Raw genomic sequence first — 20,391 nt, 5'->3', positions numbered from 1 at the left:
TGCTTATTCAACAAGAGGAATGTCGACGACATGGGCCCTCTTTAAAGGAGTTATGTTACAAGATATTTGTGATGCGGCGAGTTGGTCCTTACCGCATACATTTGCGAGGTTCTATAAACTGGATATTTCAGCTCAAACGTTTGCACATGCCATTTTGAGCGTTGGATCTTAAGTGTTAACCAGCCCAGCAATAGTTCTTTGGTTGGCAGGAGACTTTGAGACAGGCTATCTGGCAATACGGGAGTTAGGATATCCCATAGTGAGACACCGAAACGTATATGCTTGAAAGAGAACAATAGGTTAATTGCGTAACCCCGGTTCTCTGATAGCATTAAGTGAGGTGTGAAGCTAGGAAGAGGTGTGCTTGTTTTGAATTTCGTAATGACGTTGCATCGCTCCTTTTATACCGAGAGGAGGGAGCCACTCCCTGACACAACGTCATGTCTGCCAGCCAATTGGGGCTGGCGTAATGTAATTGGGCTTCTGAGGAATACACAGAAGGGGCATATCCCATATTCAGACACCTCACTTAATGCTATCAGAGAACTGGGGTTACGCAAGTTACCTATTGATTTGCTTACATGAATCATCCGTGTTCACTGTCGTCAGTCAACTGAAGCTGTTCACGTGAGTAGATGGTTGGGCGCGGTTGGCTGTGTGTGCGGAATTCATAAGGGTGCGTGTACACTTTGAACTTCAATCATGAACAAATGATTGGACTACTTGCGGAGTGACATGACATGAATCATAGGCACAAAAAACGTTGACAGCGTTGAGCGGTCATTATGTTTACCAATACCCGACCCATCGCTTTTTTTTTTCATGATTTACGAGAGCATCATTTTCAGGTCAGAAAAGCCGGATTTCTGAATTATTCCGGAAGAATCACACCCCTGAGATGTGTAATAGCTCCCCCGAGTGTATAACAGTGAAAACACGAAAAGCTGTAAAAACTCATCTTTGGATGGGGAAGCGTTGTCTTCTAAATTGTGAGATAAGAGAAAGAGTTCATTCCAGACCCATGGCCAAGGGAACTCTAAGCCTTGCCCAACCTTACACATGCCCATCCTATGAAAGTGCCCACTAAATACACTGAAGGTCAATTTAATGCTTAAAAAAATGCATAATGATCCTCTAAAATGTAGAATATTAGGCCCTACGAAATACTTTTAACACATCAGCTTTAAAAGATGCTATTGAAAATACGTATGTACACTTCACTTAGCCATCCGTATATTTATTTAAATTAATATAGTTACTAGTCTAACTTTCCTTTATGATAATTTAAACCTGCAACAATTCGAACACTGAAAAAAGACCTTCACAACATTTCTGAATTGTATTTTGGGTATTTTTTCTTTAAAGATGACACCAAAGTAAAAAAGAATAAGATGTAGTATCACGATGCCATGTGGAATTTATAAATAAACAATTAAATCTTTCAAAGATGCATGTAAATGTATTTTTTATTTCCATTTCAAGTAGAATATTGCATATTGAAGTCTAATCGGGAAGAGGCATACAAATATCTCTCTAAATAAGTTTGACAATTTGAAGTTTTCCCCAAACTGGTAGGCCTGTGCGTCCCTGCCAGGCCAATCTGTGATACAGCCTATCTTTAATACCACACAAATATCTGTAATATCTTGTGATATAAATGTTACTGTATTGTTGTTAAAGAATCCAGAAAACATCAAGAATGGCACTTGATCTTTTGAATGATTTTCTGTACTGCCTTAGCTTGTGAAATCACATCTTGAAAATGACAACTCCATTCTTCTCCATGGACAGGGGGTTCACACTGAGAAAGAAAAAAGTGGAAAAAAGCTTTGCAGATATTCAGTGTCCCTCAGTGACAGCTGTTTGTTTGCCTAACCAGTCATGACTCTTTGTACTCCTTTAACCGTCTTTTTAAATATTATATAAATTTTTTGCAGAAATGGTTTTTGTGTTAAAGGTTGTTTATTCTCTTCTTTTGTTCAAATCTGTAACCGTTAAAGTCACCTCATTTTCTGGAGCTCAACCATCCAACACTTTCCACATACAGATTTCTTTCTTAAAATGTCTATTAGTTTATGTCTATGGTTTACTCCCAATCATGTATTTTTCTCTTCTTACACAACTTAAAATGTGATTCTTCTATCCTCTTTTAATGATCCATATTGTTTGAATATTTTCATTATTATTTGGGTTTATGCATAAACATCTCCAGTTCAAAAAAATTTTTATAATAATTTTAACATAGTGAATGGCTAACATACTGTCCTTTTTGGCCTTTAAACAAAATGCTTTTACTTAAACAATTTGAAGAGACTATAACTCTAAACTCAGTTGTGTTATTTCAGATGTTGTCACATCCCAACTTCATCATCATGAGCAGAGAGAAACTCTGTCTTTATTACATTTATTTTCAGATTCTGTTTTGTTTCACTTCTTTATATATTTTTTGCTACAATGTCACGTAATCAAAAAATAATAGCAGGCTACCAATAACTGACTCGAGTAGCTGTTTTTTCTTTGTCAGCATATGGACAGGCAGAAAAAGGGGTAATATATTTATTAATATAATAAACAATATTAATAAATAATATCTAATAAAATGTTAACAATTTAATTATAGTAATATAAATACCATACACTAATACATTTACAACTACAATATAAAATCATTTTAGTAACTTAGTAAATTAATATTATGTCCAGTCTTTTTTGTCTTAGTTTAATTTAAAAATAACCATCTTTCATAACTCTTTCATAAGAAAATCATTCATAACTCCATGTGTGCAAGAGAGACAGGGAGAGTGTTAGAGAGATTACCCTTTCCTCCTGCAGCACGTGGGTCTCCAGACTTTATTGAGTAGTGTGCTCCTTAGTGCTGAACAGCCTCTGATATACAATAAAGGGGTCAGAACTGCATTCACTCTTGGTAAAATGCGCAGGGGGTCTGAACCCTCATTTCTGAACGTATAGCAAGTAGACCCAGCGAAATTACACACAATAATGTGAAGAAAAATGGGTAACCAGGCGATCAGGAAACACACGGCTACTATTATGATGAGATAAATGGACGCGCGCTTGTTGTCGCGTTCCTCGCTCGGCGGTTCGCGTTCTAGCTGAAATTTAGCGATGAAGAAGAGTCTGAAGTTCAACCCAATCATGATAATGATGGTGAAAATGTTCGCCACAAAAGTGCCAAAGCTCGTAACTCTTTTAGCAACCCCTAAAGTAACCAAATTATTAACTGCCACTATGAGAAAAGCATAAACCCAGTAGGCCAGAATCACCAGCAGGGTTCTGTTGCGCGTCATGCGCTGCGAGTATTTGAAAGGCGCGGAGACCGCGTGGTAGCGGTCCGCTTGCGCGGCCAGAATCGCCATATAGGACAGACCCAGAAAAGTGGGAACGATTAAGAAAGTGCGAGTCGGGGAATCAAAATTATCGCGTACATCCATAACTCCAGCATAATAATACGAGACGCCCGAGCAGATGTCACTGAGACACGTGCTGAGCATGTACATGAAGCGGTTCTCGCTGCGCAGGGATCTGTTCATCACGATTGACACGAACACGGAGACGTTGATAAAAATAATGGCTGTGGCGAGAACTACATTGAAGAGAAACAAAAGCACATTCTCCAAACTAGTTAGAGGCAGAACTGTGCCGAGACCCACTATGCTCTCAGAAATATTCATGAGTGATGAGAGTATCAGTAAATACAGTTACAAGAAAAAAACAGAGCCATAGCCATGTGACATGTACTCGAGTGCACGAGAGTGTACATGGGTGCACGCTTTTATGAATTTTATAAATGCGCACGAAGGTGAAGGTGGTCTCACTAGTACTCTCACGGGACAGATATTAAATAAAATTAAATTATCAGGATCAAAACAACATGCTAAACAGATTTTAAACGAAAACTTAAAATAGAGCATAAGAATTAGAGGATAATAACTTTTTGTTTATATAATAAATTGCTCCTTAATAGGTTTCTAAAATCTTAAAGGAATAGTTCACCCAAAAATGAAAGTTTGCTGAAAATGTACTCACCCTCAGACTATGTAAGTGAGTTTCGCCATCAGAACAGATTTGCAGAATGTAGCATTGCATCACTTGATCACCAATGGATCCTAAACAATGAATGGGTGCCATCAGAATGAGAGTCCAGACAGCTGATAAAAACATTATGGTAACACTTTATTTTGATGGTCCGCCAACACATCACTGATTTCTTGTGATGCAAAAAGGACCATGTTTTAAGAAACAAACCGAACATAAATGTGTTTTAACTTAAATAGTCTCTTCTGGCTAAAATACCAGTTCATAATTTATAATAATGTTTCCTCACATCAAAATCCAATTGTTCAGAACTGTTTTGGAATGTTTTCACTTGTAAATGGTGCTCTTGATCTGCATATTTCTCTCCTGATTCAGATTATTTTTATCACTGGATAAAGCACTATTACTCACTAAAAGTGTTGGGTTAACTATTTACTTTTATTCATGACATCATTTTAATGAATAAAATACACTGTTTTCAATACCATTTTTAAGTAGAAAAACAATAAATCTGTTTTAAAAAACAGGTTTTAAGTTTTAAAAGACAAATGTAAATGGACTGCATTTATATAGCGCTTTCAACAGACCACATGGCCATCCAAAGCGCTTTACAATTTGCCTCACATTCACCCATTCACACACTCATTCATACACCGACTGCGGTGTCAGCCATTCAAGGTGCCATCCAGCTCATTGGGAGCAGCTGGGGTTAGATATCTTGCTTAAGGACACCTCGACACTTGGTCAGGTGGAGCCGGGGATTAAACCACCAACCTTCCAGTTTGTAGACAACCTACATGAACCACTGAGCCACTGCCAATATTGGTGAGCCTATTATTTTTTTTGCCTTAATCGAGCAGCCCTAGTAAAAAAAGAATAAATAAACTTTAGCTGGCATATAAGACAAACATTCCAGGGATTCAGTATATGTTTACAAATGAATCACAGAATAACCAGCAGTGTTGTAGTGAATTAAAATAGGTTAACAATAAAAGTGATGAAAGACCATCAGTCATGACACCTATGAATAACAAGCAGAATCACTGAAGGAACCTAATGTGCCTATATTATTCTTTTTTGGATTTTACTTTTCCTTTAGGTGGTAATATTATAGCTGTTTGTGCATGTAAACTATTTTAAAAGTTACAAAGTATATGCCAAAGCACGGCTCCAGACTAACACATGAGAACAGATGGTGGTGCCAGGAGCAGATTTGGTTGCACTGGGGGTGGTGTGTGGGGGCATTAAAATATTGATCATTTAATCATAAAATTACTATTGTTTGGCATTAATAAGTGCATAAGTAATAAGTAAGTTACTAATAATATTAAATGTTCATTTCTTGTTTAGTTTTGTTTTGTTTATTGTTTATACAGGTTTGAGTCAAGCAATAAACTTGAATTAAGACGCATACAAAATGTACTTTTGTTAACAACAGTAACGGGTGCAAAATCGAATTTTTATATAGAAATTTAACTGATATATTCCACTCTTATTAAATGTATCATTATTCATCTAGTATATGGAACTGACCCACTTCATTGATTATGAGTGATTTAGTAGCAAATTAAAGATTTGCTTCAAGGCACTTTGTGACTTTTCTTTTTTACACAAAATGTTTTTTATAGTTCTGACAAAATCTGATTTCTTGACGATTTGATATTTTATATACTAACTTCATAATTTAAAAATAAAGAGAAATAGTAGAAATGAATGACTGATAAGCCAATAAATGCTCCTCTGCTGCTTCACTATCTTTAGGCCACAAGTTAGTATCTTGAGGCCACGAGATATTTATAATTATTTATTTTTTTTACAAACTGGGACCAGAGGGTCTCCGTACACCCTCATCTCATCTCAAACCTGCAAGATCTTCATTCATCTTTGGAAAACAAATAAAGATATTTTTGATTAAATTCAAAAGGTTTCTGAACCACACATAGGGAGCAACGTCATTGCACCTTTCAAGGTCCAGAAAGCTATTAATGACCAATAAAAATGTAATCGTGATTACAGCGGTTCAACCTTATTATTATGTATCGAAGAGAATACTTTTTGTGTGTAAAAACAAAGCAAAAATAACAACTTTATTTAACTGTTTGAACTGTTGACATACACCGTTGACGTAGTGAATGCAGTTCAGAGCTTCCATGTACTTACATCTGAACACCGGCTCCTCCGTCAGCATCACACGCATGCATCGGCCAATACTGAGGCTGAGTTCTGTGTAAACACTGGAGCTCTGCAATGAAAATAGCATAGCAGTATGACGGGAGACAGAAGAATTTGTTAAAAAAAGTGGTTATTTTTGCACACAAAAAAACATTATCGTCGCTTCATAACATAAAGTTTGAACCACTGTAGTCATGTTGACTATTTTAAGGGTTTGGGACAACATGAGGGTGAGTACATAATGACAGAAAGTAGATTTTTGGGTGAACAAACCCTTTAATGCTTCGGACCTTTGATGAGCAAGTCACAGGCAACTGTGGAAAAGAACTCCTTTTTGGTGGTAGAGGGAGAAAGTCTTGAGAGAAACCAGGGTACAAAAGTCTTTAAAAAATCTCTTATACATTACTAAATTAAATAATTACTTATCTTGAAATGTTTCTATTAGATTGCAGGGGTTCCACTGTTGTAATCTGTCCTTTACAAAGGAATCCATTTATCCAATACATACATTTTAACGTGTTTAGTATACCCAAAATCCTTTTCTCTGGTATAACATATTTAATATAACATTAAATGCTAAATTGTTATAACTTTATAAGAATATTATATATATACGGTTGTGTTAAAAAAAAAAGTTTTGTATTACTGTGTAGGAAAAGAGAACTCGTATTTATCTAGCCTACATCTTTTATGTCTCAAATGTAAATCTTGCACAAATAGTCATTTTTGGGTGTACTATTCCTTTAAAATTTAAACAAATATTTATACAAAAAAATAGTGTGATATGATATGCACATTCATGCAATAGCTACAAAGCAACAATAGCCCTAACATTGTAGCAGCAAAAATTCCAGCGAGAGTTTTACTACTTTCCTGTGACTTTGAAGTAGACTAATATATGAACCATCTCTGCTCAGTTCTGCTCCTTTGTTTTAAGCCGGTCACCTGAAGCTAAATGCTATGTGACTAATAACTGTAGGGCTTATGAAATTGCATAAGTATGTAAGTCTTTTCAATATAAATTTACTTTGCGATTTTTAGAAAGTTATGTTCTATATAGTATTAATGTGAATATTAATGAAATTCGGTATACTACATTTGTAATTTTGCCATAGTCATGTGACCTACCAGTGTTAGTTTCTTGTCTTTACAGTCTCATGTGATAGCTATGTGTCAATAAAAATGCATCTGGGTACTTTTCTTCCACTGTTTTATAAATAATATTTTTCACATACTGTTTTTAAGTTTAGCTACATCCCTAAACACACCAAAGCCAGGTTATTTACATTTAGTCATTTAGCAGATGCTTTTATCCAAAGTAGAAGCAATCAGACCAACAAGAGAGCAACAACAATATACAAGTGCTGTGACAAGTCTCACTTAGTCAGTACACATAGCAAGATGTCTCTTTTATATATATAGATAGATAAATTAGAACAGAATAGGTAAGTGCTATTATTAATTGGTCAGGTGATGGTGAAAAAGATGTGTCTTTAGATGCTTTTTGAAAATGGCTGAAGACTCAGCTGCTCGGATTAAGATAGGCAGATAGTCCACCGGCTGGGAACTGTCCAGGAAAAGGTCAGTGAGAGTGATTTTGTGCCTCTTTGAGATGGCACCACGAGGCATCGTTCACTTGCAGAAGGAAGACTTCTGGAGGGTGCTTAGGTCTGAACTATAAGTTTAGGTAGGCCATTTTGGTGCAGCGCCAGTGGTTGTGTTGTAGGCAAGCGTCAGTACTTTGATTCTGATGCTATCAAGAATTGGCAGCCAGTGCAAGCTGATTAAAAGAGGTGTGACAGGAGCTTTCTTCGGGTCGTTTAAGACCACTCTGGCTGCAGCATTCTAGATCAGTTGGTTATCACAGTGCTTAGCATTATACTAAGGGTGTGTTGGAACAGGGTTGGAGCTGAAGTCTGCAGAAAAGTAGCCCTCCAGATGCTGGCAACCATTGCTCTAGGAACCCCTATGGGCCACATATGATATGATAGTTACATTTACGGTTATATCAATGTGGGTTCATCAAGATTATAGGAGTGCAGGACTAGTGGTAAAACTCTATACATTGTCATCCATTTATGCCGTTTTGTAAGGTCACAATACCTTGATTTTCAAGACTCCAACAATTCTTTGTCTTGGATTTTTACAACCTTGACCAATTAGAAGCAACACTGGTCAATTAATCCTTTTATTTCACATAATCGTTTTCAATTAAGTTGAAAAAGAAAAATGTGTGTTCACTGTACAATCTTTTGCTGGTCTTTAGTCTTCTATCACTACCAGTGTCCTGTTTGTGGCATGTGTCTCGTGTGATGTCTCAAATTGCATCATTAACAGAAACATAGTGATCGTTGTTTGTTTTTGTGTGTATCTGCCTGATTAATCACAGTAATGATCACCAAACAAGGGATTTTCATTTCTAGTGATCCACTGTTGTGCTGAAGTCTTCTTCCCAAGGGTTAATTTGTATTTCAAAACACTGGTTATGATAAATGGTTCTGACAGTTTTCACCTTTGCATGTTTTAACACAATTAGTCCAGTATTTGTACTTTGTCACTCCTCATAGTCTTATAACCACAACAGGCTCACCGTCTTCCACTTAGGGTATAATTAAGTCACTTATGAGTCAGCTAATATCTTGCATGTGTCAACATGAGGATATCAAGTACACTTGAATGGTTATCAAAGACAAAAACAACAAAATGACTCCACCAAGGGAAATGATCCCTGAACACAGGTATACATTCAGCTTACCTGGCACCATAATAGGAAAAACTGGTTTTGCTTCAGGGACCAAATTTTACATTGGACATTACGTGACATCTGAAAAAAAGGAGTAAATGACCTATTAACATGAACTGGAACAATCACTAGGCCAAATTTAGAGTTTTCAAGAACAAGGGCAAAAAATATTCATCTTTAAGATTTTTCAGAAATTTTAAAATGGGAAAAAGGCAGACACAGAACTAAGGTGCATTTAATCCTTTTAATCACAGTGATGGTAAGATTATACACATTTTCTACATTCACAACATCTCAAAGGCATAACAATAGATATGCAGCTGAGCAATAATAAAGGCGTTAAGTTTTAACCTCCTACTGATCATCCAGTGGTTGCCACAGGCCTCCTAGATAAATGATTTAGCAAAGTGCCACTCTAGGTTGATAATCTACTTTAATGTTCAGCAGTAATATTCAGAGAAACCACAGCACAGAGTAACTGATAAAGATCCAGCTTTATAAAAATGTTTATCTAATCCCTTTGAGTTCAACTGCATGAGTGTCATAGTACCTGTTCATCTAATATGAATAAAACTGACAATGGGGCTGTTATTGTACATATAGTTAAAAAGCAAACAGTTATCACAAAAAGAATTCACTAAGAAGTCATTAACACAGAATGTGTTTTTTCACTTAAACATGTGAGAAAAAAAGTATTTTAATGTGACACTGCATTCTACAGCAGTGTTTGTCAGTTTTTACAGCAAAAGTCAATGGTCAATAATGTCCATCTAGTGCATGTTTATACAGAAAAACAATGGAGTAGAATGAAAAAACATGTTCATTGTAGGGGTGTACACGCATAGTCGAACATTCGAATATTCATCCTGCTGTAATTATTCTATAAATAATAATTATATTCGAAATTAGCTATATTTTTGCTTGCTGTAAAAAAAAAAATCCACAATAAAACCTAATTCGGTCACTTTCTGTGATTCTCCACGTCATATTTGAAGATGTCTGTCTATCTGAAGATGTCTGTAAGCATTTTCCTTGATGCGAGTAGCACGGATGCAGCCGTCACCACCAATGATGAAGAGGATGCGCGCAACTCGTCGGAAAAGGCAGAGCCAGTTCTTCACCGATGATTACAGAGAGTCCAGCCGAGACGAGTGGGAACAGTTCTTGCTGGAGCCATGTATTCCACCAGATGAGGAGCCCATTCAGTGGTAAAACGAAAACACGAAGTGCTTCACAAAACTTAGTCGCTTAGCACAACGTTATTTGTGTGTCCCGGCAATGTCTGTGCGTTAGAGCGTGTTTTCTCTGCAGCTGGCCTTATTGTTAAGAGACTGAGGAGCCGATGTTACCCCAATCATGTTGATATGCCTGTGTTTCTTAACAAGAACATGTAAAACAATAAAAAAAAAAGCAAAAAATATTTGCTGTGTGTAAAAGTTTCAAAGTTAAATGTAAAAAATAATGTCTCATTAAACTTAATTTAAATAAACGAATATACGAATATTCAAATATTCGTTTTTGTGAGCTCAAATATTCGAATGTGATATTTGCAGAAAACACCCATGCCTAGTTCATTCTGAATGGCCCCTAAGAAGTAAAAATAACAAAACTAACAGTAGTGGACTGTGAAAAAAAAACATTTACAATTGTGTATAAATACAGCAGTAGAAAGTTAATCCCTAAGTTATCATTCCAAACAATCAGAGAAAACACTACAAAACAAAATTTTCCATATGTACTACACAAGTAGGAGTGCTATCATGTGAACAGAGCTGGAAGTCACCATTCCATGTTAAAAACAAAATAATTATGGTTTGTTGTTACTGCTGTTGCTAGTGGAAAACAATAAGTCAAATGCGAATGGCATGCTCAATTCTGTTTAAATTGGAGATAATAAAGGGTTCATGCTTTATTCCGTCTTAGAATAGAAGTTAGTGTTCATCAAAACACATGCAAGAAGGTGGCAGTTATAGAAGGTGAATATTGTAAAAGTACTTGTATGCAAATGTTTTTTGCTACCGTGGAAATGGCTATGAAATGTGGGCACATGACAAATTGTTAGGTGGCCCATGTTGCAATTTATTAGTGTAAATTTGCAGGAGTCATTGTGAGAAATTCTTTCTGTTGAATCTTCAATTAGTCTTTCGAGAGTACCTTGTCCAGAGTCTCTAAGCATCCAAGACAAATTCCTCAGATAACATTTGATGGGTGCGAACAATCCATTTTTCATTCTGACTCAATGGCTTTATGTGTAACCTTTTCCAGAATTTCAGTGTAGAAGGGAAATGAAGATGAGCGACAGAATGCTAGTAAAGAGTAGCATGACTCCATGGCCAAAGGGTCCAGGTAAGTCACTGCCACCAGTGCTAGTTTTGTCATCTATGTTACTGCGAACCTGCATCTGTTTTTCTGCATGTTGTTCCGCATAGACCATGTACAGCTCGACACAACGTCGTGCTTTCATTTGCTCAATTAGCACAGGATAGCCAATCTCCATAATGCTAACGGTGTCATCGTCATCACCGTCAGCTTCTGCTTTTCTTTCCTCGGTATGCATTTGAGGCTGACTGGGTGTTTCGGGCGGCTTTGAGGTTACAAATAAAGAGCTTCTGGATGTGTCTCTTTCTGCAGTGCTGTTGTTGCTTGTTGCATTTTCTTGAGCACCAGTAGGATCATTGGCTACTTCTGCTTCTTGAGCCTCAACAAAGTCAGTGGATCTCCTCGATCTTCCTTCCGGTTTCTCTCGGAGCAAGTCTGTCCTCTTCACACACTTGTCCATGAAGCTATCATAGGACTCTGGTGAAGCATTCTGGAGGATGTCATGAGGGTTAATGTTTCCTTGTCCTGCAGAGGTCGACCCTGCATTGCCTGGTTTTCCACCTTGAGAGTTAGAGTTCATGTTACCGTCAGGGGGAGGTTGGCCGTAACGTCTGTACATGTAGTGATTGTAATAGTGTTCCTCCTGTGGGCTGTGGAATTGGAAACGGGGGCGAGGGAAACTTCCGAGGCCATATCCCAGAGCCATACCAGCCACAGCCCCAGCCCCAGCAGCCATAATCGCCTGCTTGCCAAACCCCTGTGATTTATATGAAGGGGCCATACCCATGTTATGCACTGACTGGGCAAAAGGTGATCTGCCACCATACCCATAACTACCGTAGTTGCCACCGTAGCCTGGGCTCATGATTTTGTTGTTGGGATTCCAGTAAGGATATTGCGCCGCTGCAGGATATCCACCTGCACCTGCAACACCTCCACCAAACTGATTAGGGCTGGAACCTCCCCGGACTGGATAACCTGGATAAGAGCCTCCAGCTGGGTAAGGATTTCCATATCCTCCGGCTTGTCCAGGGTTCCTGTTGGGGTATGAACCTGCTCCTGGGTAACCACCTTGTGCTGGGTAACCTCCTTGTCCTGGGTAACCACTACGCCCCGGGTAGTTACCTTGTGGATAACCACCTTGGGCTGGGTAACCACCTTGAGCTGGATAACCACCATGAGCTGGATAACCACCTTGGGCCGGGTAACCACCATGCCCTGGGTAGCTGCCTTGGTTAGGGTATCGTTGACCGGGGTTAGAGCCTGCTGGTGGATATCTGCCCTGCCCTGGATACCCACCTCCAGTACCAGGGTAGGGGGGTGGATTCTGATTTGGTACTTGAGGTTGGCGAGGATAGTTTCCAGGGGACGAGTGTGTCCCACGTGATGACGTGCCTTTATTACTACTGCTGCTTCCACCTTTGTATGAGCTTCCCCTACTTTTTCCCCAACTGAATCCACCTTTACCGCCACCCCCTCGTCTGGCCACAACCGATACCAAAAGAGCCAAACAGAGTAACAACACTGTTAGACGACCCATTTCTGTTGAAAAACAGAGAGAAAGGTTAAATGAAAAGCAATAATTTTCAAAATAGTGGTTCACTTATGGCAGGCATCATCCACAATTTTAGCCCCGAATTTCACTCACTGACAGTTTTGTAGAAATCACAGAAAAATGCTTGAAATGGAGGCAAATTGGTGCTTGTTGCACATGAGTGACAATCGCATATTGTAGGGCTGTGTCGATCACGATCGGCCAATCGTTAATGCGCATCTCGTCAGTAAAGCCGGTTCTCTAATCAGCGGTAAATTCCCTCAGGTGCGTGATTTCACATAGAGCAGCTGCTACTACACGGAGCCATTGTTAAGTGAGAAGATGCGCAAATAAACGCTGAAAATGAACGTTTATTTGCGCATCTTCTCAGTTAACAATGGCTCCGTGTAGTAACAGCTGCTCAATGTGAAATCACGCACCTGAGGGAATTTACCGCTGATTAGAGAACTGGCTTTACTGACGAGATGCGCATAGCGATCGACCGATCGTGATCGGAGCAGCCCTAGAATATTGTGTATTATCAATGACACAATCTAACAGAAGCGCCAATGTGTCGCAGATATTTGGCATGCTAAATATCTGGACCTGTTGGCAACACACAGTCCTGCAAAATGAAAAATGTTTTGATTGGAAATGACATTGGTAATGACCTGCAACAAATGAGAGAAGATGATACAGGGCAAGGGAAAGTTCAGGGGGAGAAGTCATGATAAACCTCCAAAAGAACATCACAAGCAACCACTCTCTCCTTCACAGTTTTTGACAGGGTAACACTTTAGAATAATGGTCCATTAATTATCGTTAGTTAACTATTTTAGTTAACAATCTAAGCAAGAACAATCCTTCTACAGCATTTATTAATCTTAAGATGATGTTAATTTCAACATTTAATAATGCATTATTCAAATCAAAAGCTGTGCTTGTTAACATTAGTTAATGCACTGTGAATAAGTGAATAAGAACTAATAATGAATAACTATATTTCATTAACTAACGTTAACAAAGATTAATAAATACAGTAACACGTATTATTCATTGTTTGTTCATGTTAATTAATGCATTAACTAACATTAACGAATGGACCATTATTCTAAAGTGTTACCTTTGACAGAAATAAACCCATTCTTGTGAGATAACGCTAGTCTTTTGTGTGATCTTACCTTATTTCCTGTCTCAATTCTGGTTTGTGTTTGGTCTTCCTAATAAAAAGTTGTGTACTGTGTGACGACCTGTCACTGATCCATCATGTAGTGTGCACACAACAGCAACTCATCTATATGATACCCCAGACAGAAAAGAGCAGTAATCCAATTACTTTGAAAATCATGCAGTGTGAACCCAGCATTGGATTTACATTTAATTTACACACATTACCACTGACAGAAAGTCAGGAGAGAGGTTGTGACCAGCAGAAAACGAAAGGTCGTTTCTGACCAAAATATTTTTGCTCTTAGGCCCCAATCAGACAGCACGTGTTTTTCAGGTTTGGAAACACGAGCGCATATTGCACAGCCCCTTTTTGTAGTCGATTCTTTTTTTACTTACGAAAGAGCAGTGCGCTGTGGATTATGTTTCTAGGAAACCACTAAATCAGCTGTCCTGTCAGTCTAATCAAGGATTAGTTTATAGCGTATGCGTATGCGCTCTAAATTTTAGTGTGTTGTTAACTAAACTGTCATATTAATAGAAACCAGCTCCGGATAGCCCACGACAGCCACCACAAGTTTCTCCTCCATCATTGCGGTCTCAGACTTTCCAAGCAACTGTAAACTTTCATCACCATTGAAAACCTGCCTCTCGATTTATTCGACTGGACAATGAAAAAAAAAAAAAAAAAAAAAATTCAACTTCAGGTGCTCAGAGTACTCCTGCAAAAACACGTGGCACAACAGCCATAGCAAACAATTTAAAAATGGTGCCTCTCACTGCAAAAAAAATGTGTTGTGTCTAATCGGGCCTTAAAAGGCATCTCAAATTAATGTATCTGTGACAGCTAGCCATTTCAAACTTAATCGTACTTGTAAAGAGGACTGGTTCATTCGTATGACTCCAGTTTTATCAACTTCTTGTAGTACAGTGATTTTCAACCTGTGGGCCGCGGCCTGGTATTGCAGGTTGGCCGCCAATTACTAATAAAGAAATAATAATATATTTCATATATATAATGAAATAACAAAAAAAAATATTAAACTGTAACTATGCTTCCACTATTCGAGCTTGCTGATTGGTTTAAGAATAAACCGCCAATTTATCTTAGATATTTTTGCTGCATATGCTATAGAACAACAAATTCAAACATGCATAAACGGCTGTCAACGTTCCCTCCTGACTGCTTGCTCCGCTGACTGTCTATCCGCTGCCGAGCTCTGCCTGGATCTGGATTTCCCGTTTTGCTGAGCGGTGCCAGCCCGAGCTATTTTCTGTTCATTGCCAGTCCATTCTAGGGCTGTGCGTTTAATAGAAATAGTCATACAATCACGATTTGAGCGTGCACGATTTCTAAATCGCTTTATAGCACGATTTTCTGCGGCCCTGACCTCCCGCATTATGCTATCCGATCCAATCAGAATGCATTGTGCCTAGCGCGAGAACAGAACAGACTGGGCATATGCCTACATATCTCAAGGTTCACACACTGTCTGTGATGCGCCTTTTTTCCGAGCCCATGTTAACGGATCAGAGCGTTCACACTGCACGCGGTAAAAGGCTAGAAATAAAAACGTGCGGAAATAATGTCTAGCACATGAGCATAGAGAGAGTTGCGAGTGCACACACTGTAAAAAATAATTCTGTGGCTTAGTAAATAGTACAGAAATTTTTATCGTGTACTTGATTGTTTGAGTTAAACATACCAAAATAATTGAGTAAAAATCCAACAGTTCATTTAATCTAAAATTTACAGATATATTTAAGTTGTTTTCAATAAAATTATTTAGTATTTGACTAACCAATTATTTCTTTATAAGATACTTCAATATTTTTATAGAAATTTCACAAATATATTGAGAATGTTGAATTAAACTGATCTGTTTCAAGAAACAAAAATATTACTTAATTCAAATCAATGTTATTAATATATTTAACACACTCTTAAAATTTGAGTAAGTTTACTCAATTAAAACAATGCACCCCTCCCCCACCCTCTGACGTGATGACAACTCGACGGTTGGTTGAGTCAGTGAACGCGGGCAGTTTGAACTCTCCAGACAACAGCTCTCTTCTCAGCGTCGCAGATTTGGTGCATTTGCTCTGTGAAATCCAGGTTTGTGTATGTTTTATTTTATCTATAAAATCTTTACTGTGCTTTAAATCATATTTAATGCAAAACAACATACAGAGGCGTAATTCGACACCTAAACGAGAGTCGCGCCTGTCTTTTTGCATGATTGAAACGCTTTGCATAAACACATGACTTCATTCCTAATGATAATAAATATAATTATTATCATTTGGATGATAAAATGTCCTCAGAACTGTCACTGTTTGTTTATTGGCAGGTTATGTCAGTCACTCGCAGTATCTATCGGCTGTGAGTGAAACGCAGGACGGCGGTATGAAGTTCAAAGTTCACCCGCAGAGGCGAGTCCGTCTCCGTCACGAGGACCAGCGCTGATCCGGTGGATATTGGGTTGATTTGATTACACTTGAATTAAGCTACCTGAATTTTTTTATATTTAATTTTTACTTATAAAATGTTTGTTAAATGAGTTTAAATGTAGGCAATATTGTATACAGTGTAAAATGTGCTGTACTCATTGACAATAAAGGCCAATGTCATGTATACTGGTGGTTGTGTGGAGTACTATTATACAAAGGTTTAGAGAAAATAAAAAGTTAATATTACTCATTAATAAAAACAGTTAATATTACTCATAAATATTGTTTTTAAATGTTTAAATGTTCAATTATTTCTACTCAATTTTATTTGTTAATGTACCAGATGCAGTTACTCAGATTTACTTAATTTTTTTACTTGCATTTACTCAATTCATACAGTATATTTCATTGATTTCACAGCTTTAAAATTTACTCAATTTTTTTGAGTGTAAAAATGTTTCACCAATAAAATTGAGTAAATAATAGTTAAACTTTTTACAGTGCAGGACGCAGTTTAAATGAGAGGAGACACGTGCGAGAGCAGCGATCTGAGCAAGCACGTCTGGTTTTGTGACAGAGCAAAGTAAATCTGCGTGAGAACAGAGAGATTCGCGCTCGTGCATTATTTTAAATCGCGTAACAATAATGCGCTCTCCCTTCTACATGAAGTTGTGAACCTATATAATGTATAACAAATCTATTTCAACACCTGAGGCACCGCAACAATTAATGAGCTCTATGAACAATGCATGGCAAAAAAGAAAAAAAAGTCCCTGGACACAGGATGTATTTAATTATATTTAATTTTTTTTCTTTGCCATAAGTCCATAAATGTTGACTATAGTGATTATTTTGACTTATCTCTGTTCTAGAGACGTTATAGCTTTTTGATAAAGCACTAATTATTTTTCTTTTGGAAATATGTTTTCCAAATTCATCCTAAATTCATTTATGACTGTAAAGCATATCTGTGTGTGTCAAAATTGTGTTTAAAATCGAAATAGCAAAATTGATCAAAGAAATTGCGCTATGCTTTTTTTTTTTGTCCATATCGCACAGCCCTAGTTCATTCAATAAATACAGTTAACTATCTAGCTTCTGAGTAATAAGTTATTAACCCAACAATAGCGGGGTCAGTTAATTTTTTTTGCAGTGGGCCGCGCAAACATATGTGTTTGGTTGTGTGGGCCGCGAGTTGAAAAATGTTGGGAACCACTGTTGTAGTACATATAAACACATTCTTTAAATTGTGCAAATATATGCATGCAAGACACTATTTAAAGCTTTAGAATGTGCAGTAGGTAAATTAAAGCTGGGCAGCCCTGAAAGAACGAAGTGTTTCACTGTTAACCTCTTGAAGACAATAAATGAAGAAATTACTCAAAGTTCAAAATTATACTGTCCCCATTGAGATACATTAACTTTTCCTGATTAACATGGCATATGTTAAATAGCTATACTAATTAGATTTAGAAAAATGTAATCTTCTTTAAAATTGTGCCAGTGCATATAAATACATATAAAAGAGACATGGGGCATTTGTCACAGCGACTTTATCTCAGTAACTAAAACGTTTCGAGTCGAGCTTCCAATTACATAAATCTTGTTTTCTTTAGCAGGATTTCAGTTTTCAATTGGTCCCATCTTCCAAATTAAAATTCCAGCACTGTCATGTCTTTCTAATGGTTAGGGTAGCAAATGAACACATTAAAACTGCACTGACACACATTCAAACATAATGAAAGAGTTAAAGGGAAATGAAGGCTTTAACTGAAGTGCAATCTCAGTACAGATCATTTTCCATAAGTGTTAGGGTGGGGCAAGTTGTCACTTGTTCATTAGAAAAAAAATATTATATAATGTATTAATTAGACCATGTTTGTCAAAACTATGGTTGAAGGTTTGTTACTTTTAATATTTTTGCCCATTGAGACAATTTTCTCCTTAATTTGTGACAACATTCCCTACTATAGTGTCAATTCATTTTGAACCGCTTCCATTTATATTCCATGGCAATAACGATTTAAATGCTTAATAACATTTTACTGGAGTAAAAACGTGACAACTAGCCACGGCCACACCTACAGTGTTCAGATTTATGCTAACAAAAGGTGTGGCGTCTTCCTGTATTATTTCACAATAATTATTTAGTTTAATAAGTTGAGACAGACCAGTTATCACGTTCAAATGAGTATCATAGTAACGTACTGACAGGAATGAAAACAGTACGTTAGAGTTAGTGTGTGTGTGTGTGTGTGTGTGTGTGTGTTTAACGTTACTGTCTGTCATTGTTCAGAGCCCATTTCCGACACGTGTTCATTGCCATCAAGATGCGATTTACAAAATAAACCTAAGTAACGTTATTCAATAAATCGGACAAGATCAAACTAAATTCTCTCTCTCTCGCCATTAACATTTTTATTTTATTTTCCTTTTATACAACATATAACAATATTCAAAACCTGAAGGAATAATGTATGTAATATGTAAATGTGTGTCGAGCCAGGCCGCTAGTCGCGCGTAAATTCACAAATGCTTTAAATAGCGTGAATAAGTTATACTGGGCGTGTGACCGTCAACTGCACCTGTTAAAAACGAGCAAAACGACTAGCTACAATAAACCAGTGATCAATCATCACTCAAACAGCTCTGTTTACTCTAATAATACGCGTGTTTTAATCGCTAGCGTACCTTCGTGATTTCAGCGCGTTCTCCTGGTGATTGTTGTCCCTTGGCTGCACGACGCCGTCGGTGACTGAACACTCCAAAGGCGTGCGCGCTCACGAGGAGTGTAACCGGGATAACCTGCACATGCGTATTGGACCTTCCTCTGACACAATTTACCAGAACTGTCGTTGGGATTCTGGGCAGATCCTAATATAATTATCTGTTAAGCCAGGGGCGTAGTCATTTTCACACGCGCGCACGCACGCACGCACACACACACACACATATATATATATATGTAACATTACAATATAAAACATTATTACTCCAGTCTTCAGTGTCACATGACCTTCATAAATCATTCTAATATGAAGATTTTCTGATTAGCAATATTTAAAACACATGAGTATTTTTATTTTAGTATTCTTTGATTAATAGAAGGATCCAAAGATCAGCATTTATGTTAAATAAAAAGCTTTTGCAACATTATACAGTATATCATTCAAAAGCTTAGAGTCAGTATAATTTTAATTTATATTTTTTGGAAAATAAATTAGGCTATAGAAATGAATACTTTTATTTAGCAAAGATTTTTTTTTTAATTACATTTTGAAATGTATTCAAATAGAAACCAATTATTTTAAATATGCTAGTAAAAATATTTCACATATGTTTTTCACATATCACATTTTCACAATGTTATTTTTTTGCTTACTTTACTTTGGATCAAATAAATGCAGGCTTGGTGAACAGAAGAGACTTCTTTAAAAAACATTCAAAAACTTACCGTTCAAAAACTTTTGACTGGTAGTGTAGGCAACATACATTTTTCTCTAATTTCTAGCTTTTAATTGGCTTAGAAATATATATATATATATATATATATATATATATATATATATATATATATATATATATAACTGCTGGACAATTACAAATAATAACTAGATAGTTAAGTTTGTGGACAAACTTTAAGTTGGCTTAAAAAGCCTAGCCAGAAAGCTTGAAATTGTTTTAAAAGCTTAAAGTTTGAGGGTTTTCCGTTTTAACTAATTTAAAGTAGTTTCAGTAATCAGAAAAATAGATAAATAGATAAGAAAATGTTATACTAGCATGTTGCTAGCATGATTACCAAGCTACTATCATGTTGTTAATGTGTTCCCAGCATGATTATCATGTCACTACATATTAGTATCATAACAAGCATGTCATTAGCATGATTAGCAAGTTGCTAGCATGTTTCCACCATGATTAGCAATTCGACGAATTGTGCTGATATTAA

At 37.0% G+C, this 20,391-nt stretch overlaps 1 protein-coding gene and 1 long non-coding RNA gene across 4 annotated transcripts in view; both read right to left on the bottom strand.

Moving 5' to 3' along the window:
- LOC132124584 (uncharacterized) overlaps positions 1 to 6,604 on the bottom strand; it is a 42,979-nt gene extending 36,375 nt beyond the window's left edge. Inside the window, exons 1-4 of one of the 2 annotated variants that reach the window (XR_009426787.1) lie at positions 6,502 to 6,604; positions 6,217 to 6,298; positions 4,048 to 4,169; positions 1,458 to 1,801 (exon numbers count right to left, since the gene is read on the bottom strand). This is a non-coding gene — a long non-coding RNA (uncharacterized LOC132124584). Of the gene's footprint in view, positions 1 to 1,457; positions 1,802 to 4,047; positions 4,170 to 6,216; positions 6,299 to 6,501 lie in introns of those variants that run through there. The other variant, XR_009426786.1, reaches the window with a different exon arrangement.
- A 4,025-nt stretch (positions 6,605 to 10,629) lies between these two features.
- Positions 10,630 to 19,265, bottom strand: prnprs3 (prion protein, related sequence 3). 2 transcript variants are annotated; one of them, XM_059536400.1, is made up of 2 exons: positions 19,134 to 19,265; positions 10,630 to 12,832 (listed from the first exon to the last, which is right to left on the bottom strand). In XM_059536400.1, exon 2 carries the CDS (start codon positions 12,828 to 12,830, stop codon positions 11,241 to 11,243), a length of 1,590 nt encoding a protein of 529 aa, XP_059392383.1. In that variant the 5' UTR covers positions 12,831 to 12,832; positions 19,134 to 19,265; the 3' UTR covers positions 10,630 to 11,240. The 2 variants fall into 2 exon arrangements, with proteins under 2 accessions (XP_059392383.1, XP_059392384.1); XM_059536401.1 differs by lacking the exon at positions 19,134 to 19,265 and adding an exon at positions 14,006 to 14,024.
- Positions 19,266 to 20,391: the final 1,126 nt, after the last annotated feature.

This window comes from Carassius carassius, chromosome 43 (genome assembly GCF_963082965.1).
Source record: "Carassius carassius chromosome 43, fCarCar2.1, whole genome shotgun sequence".
Taxonomy (NCBI): Eukaryota; Metazoa; Chordata; class Actinopteri; order Cypriniformes; family Cyprinidae; genus Carassius; species Carassius carassius.
This window is presented reverse-complemented; position numbering and strand designations above follow the sequence as displayed.

Coding starts and splice junctions, on each gene's coding strand:
- prnprs3 (XM_059536400.1), bottom strand. CDS start 12,830: ATGGGTCGTCTAACAGTGTTGTTACTCTGTTTGGCTCTTTTGGTATCG.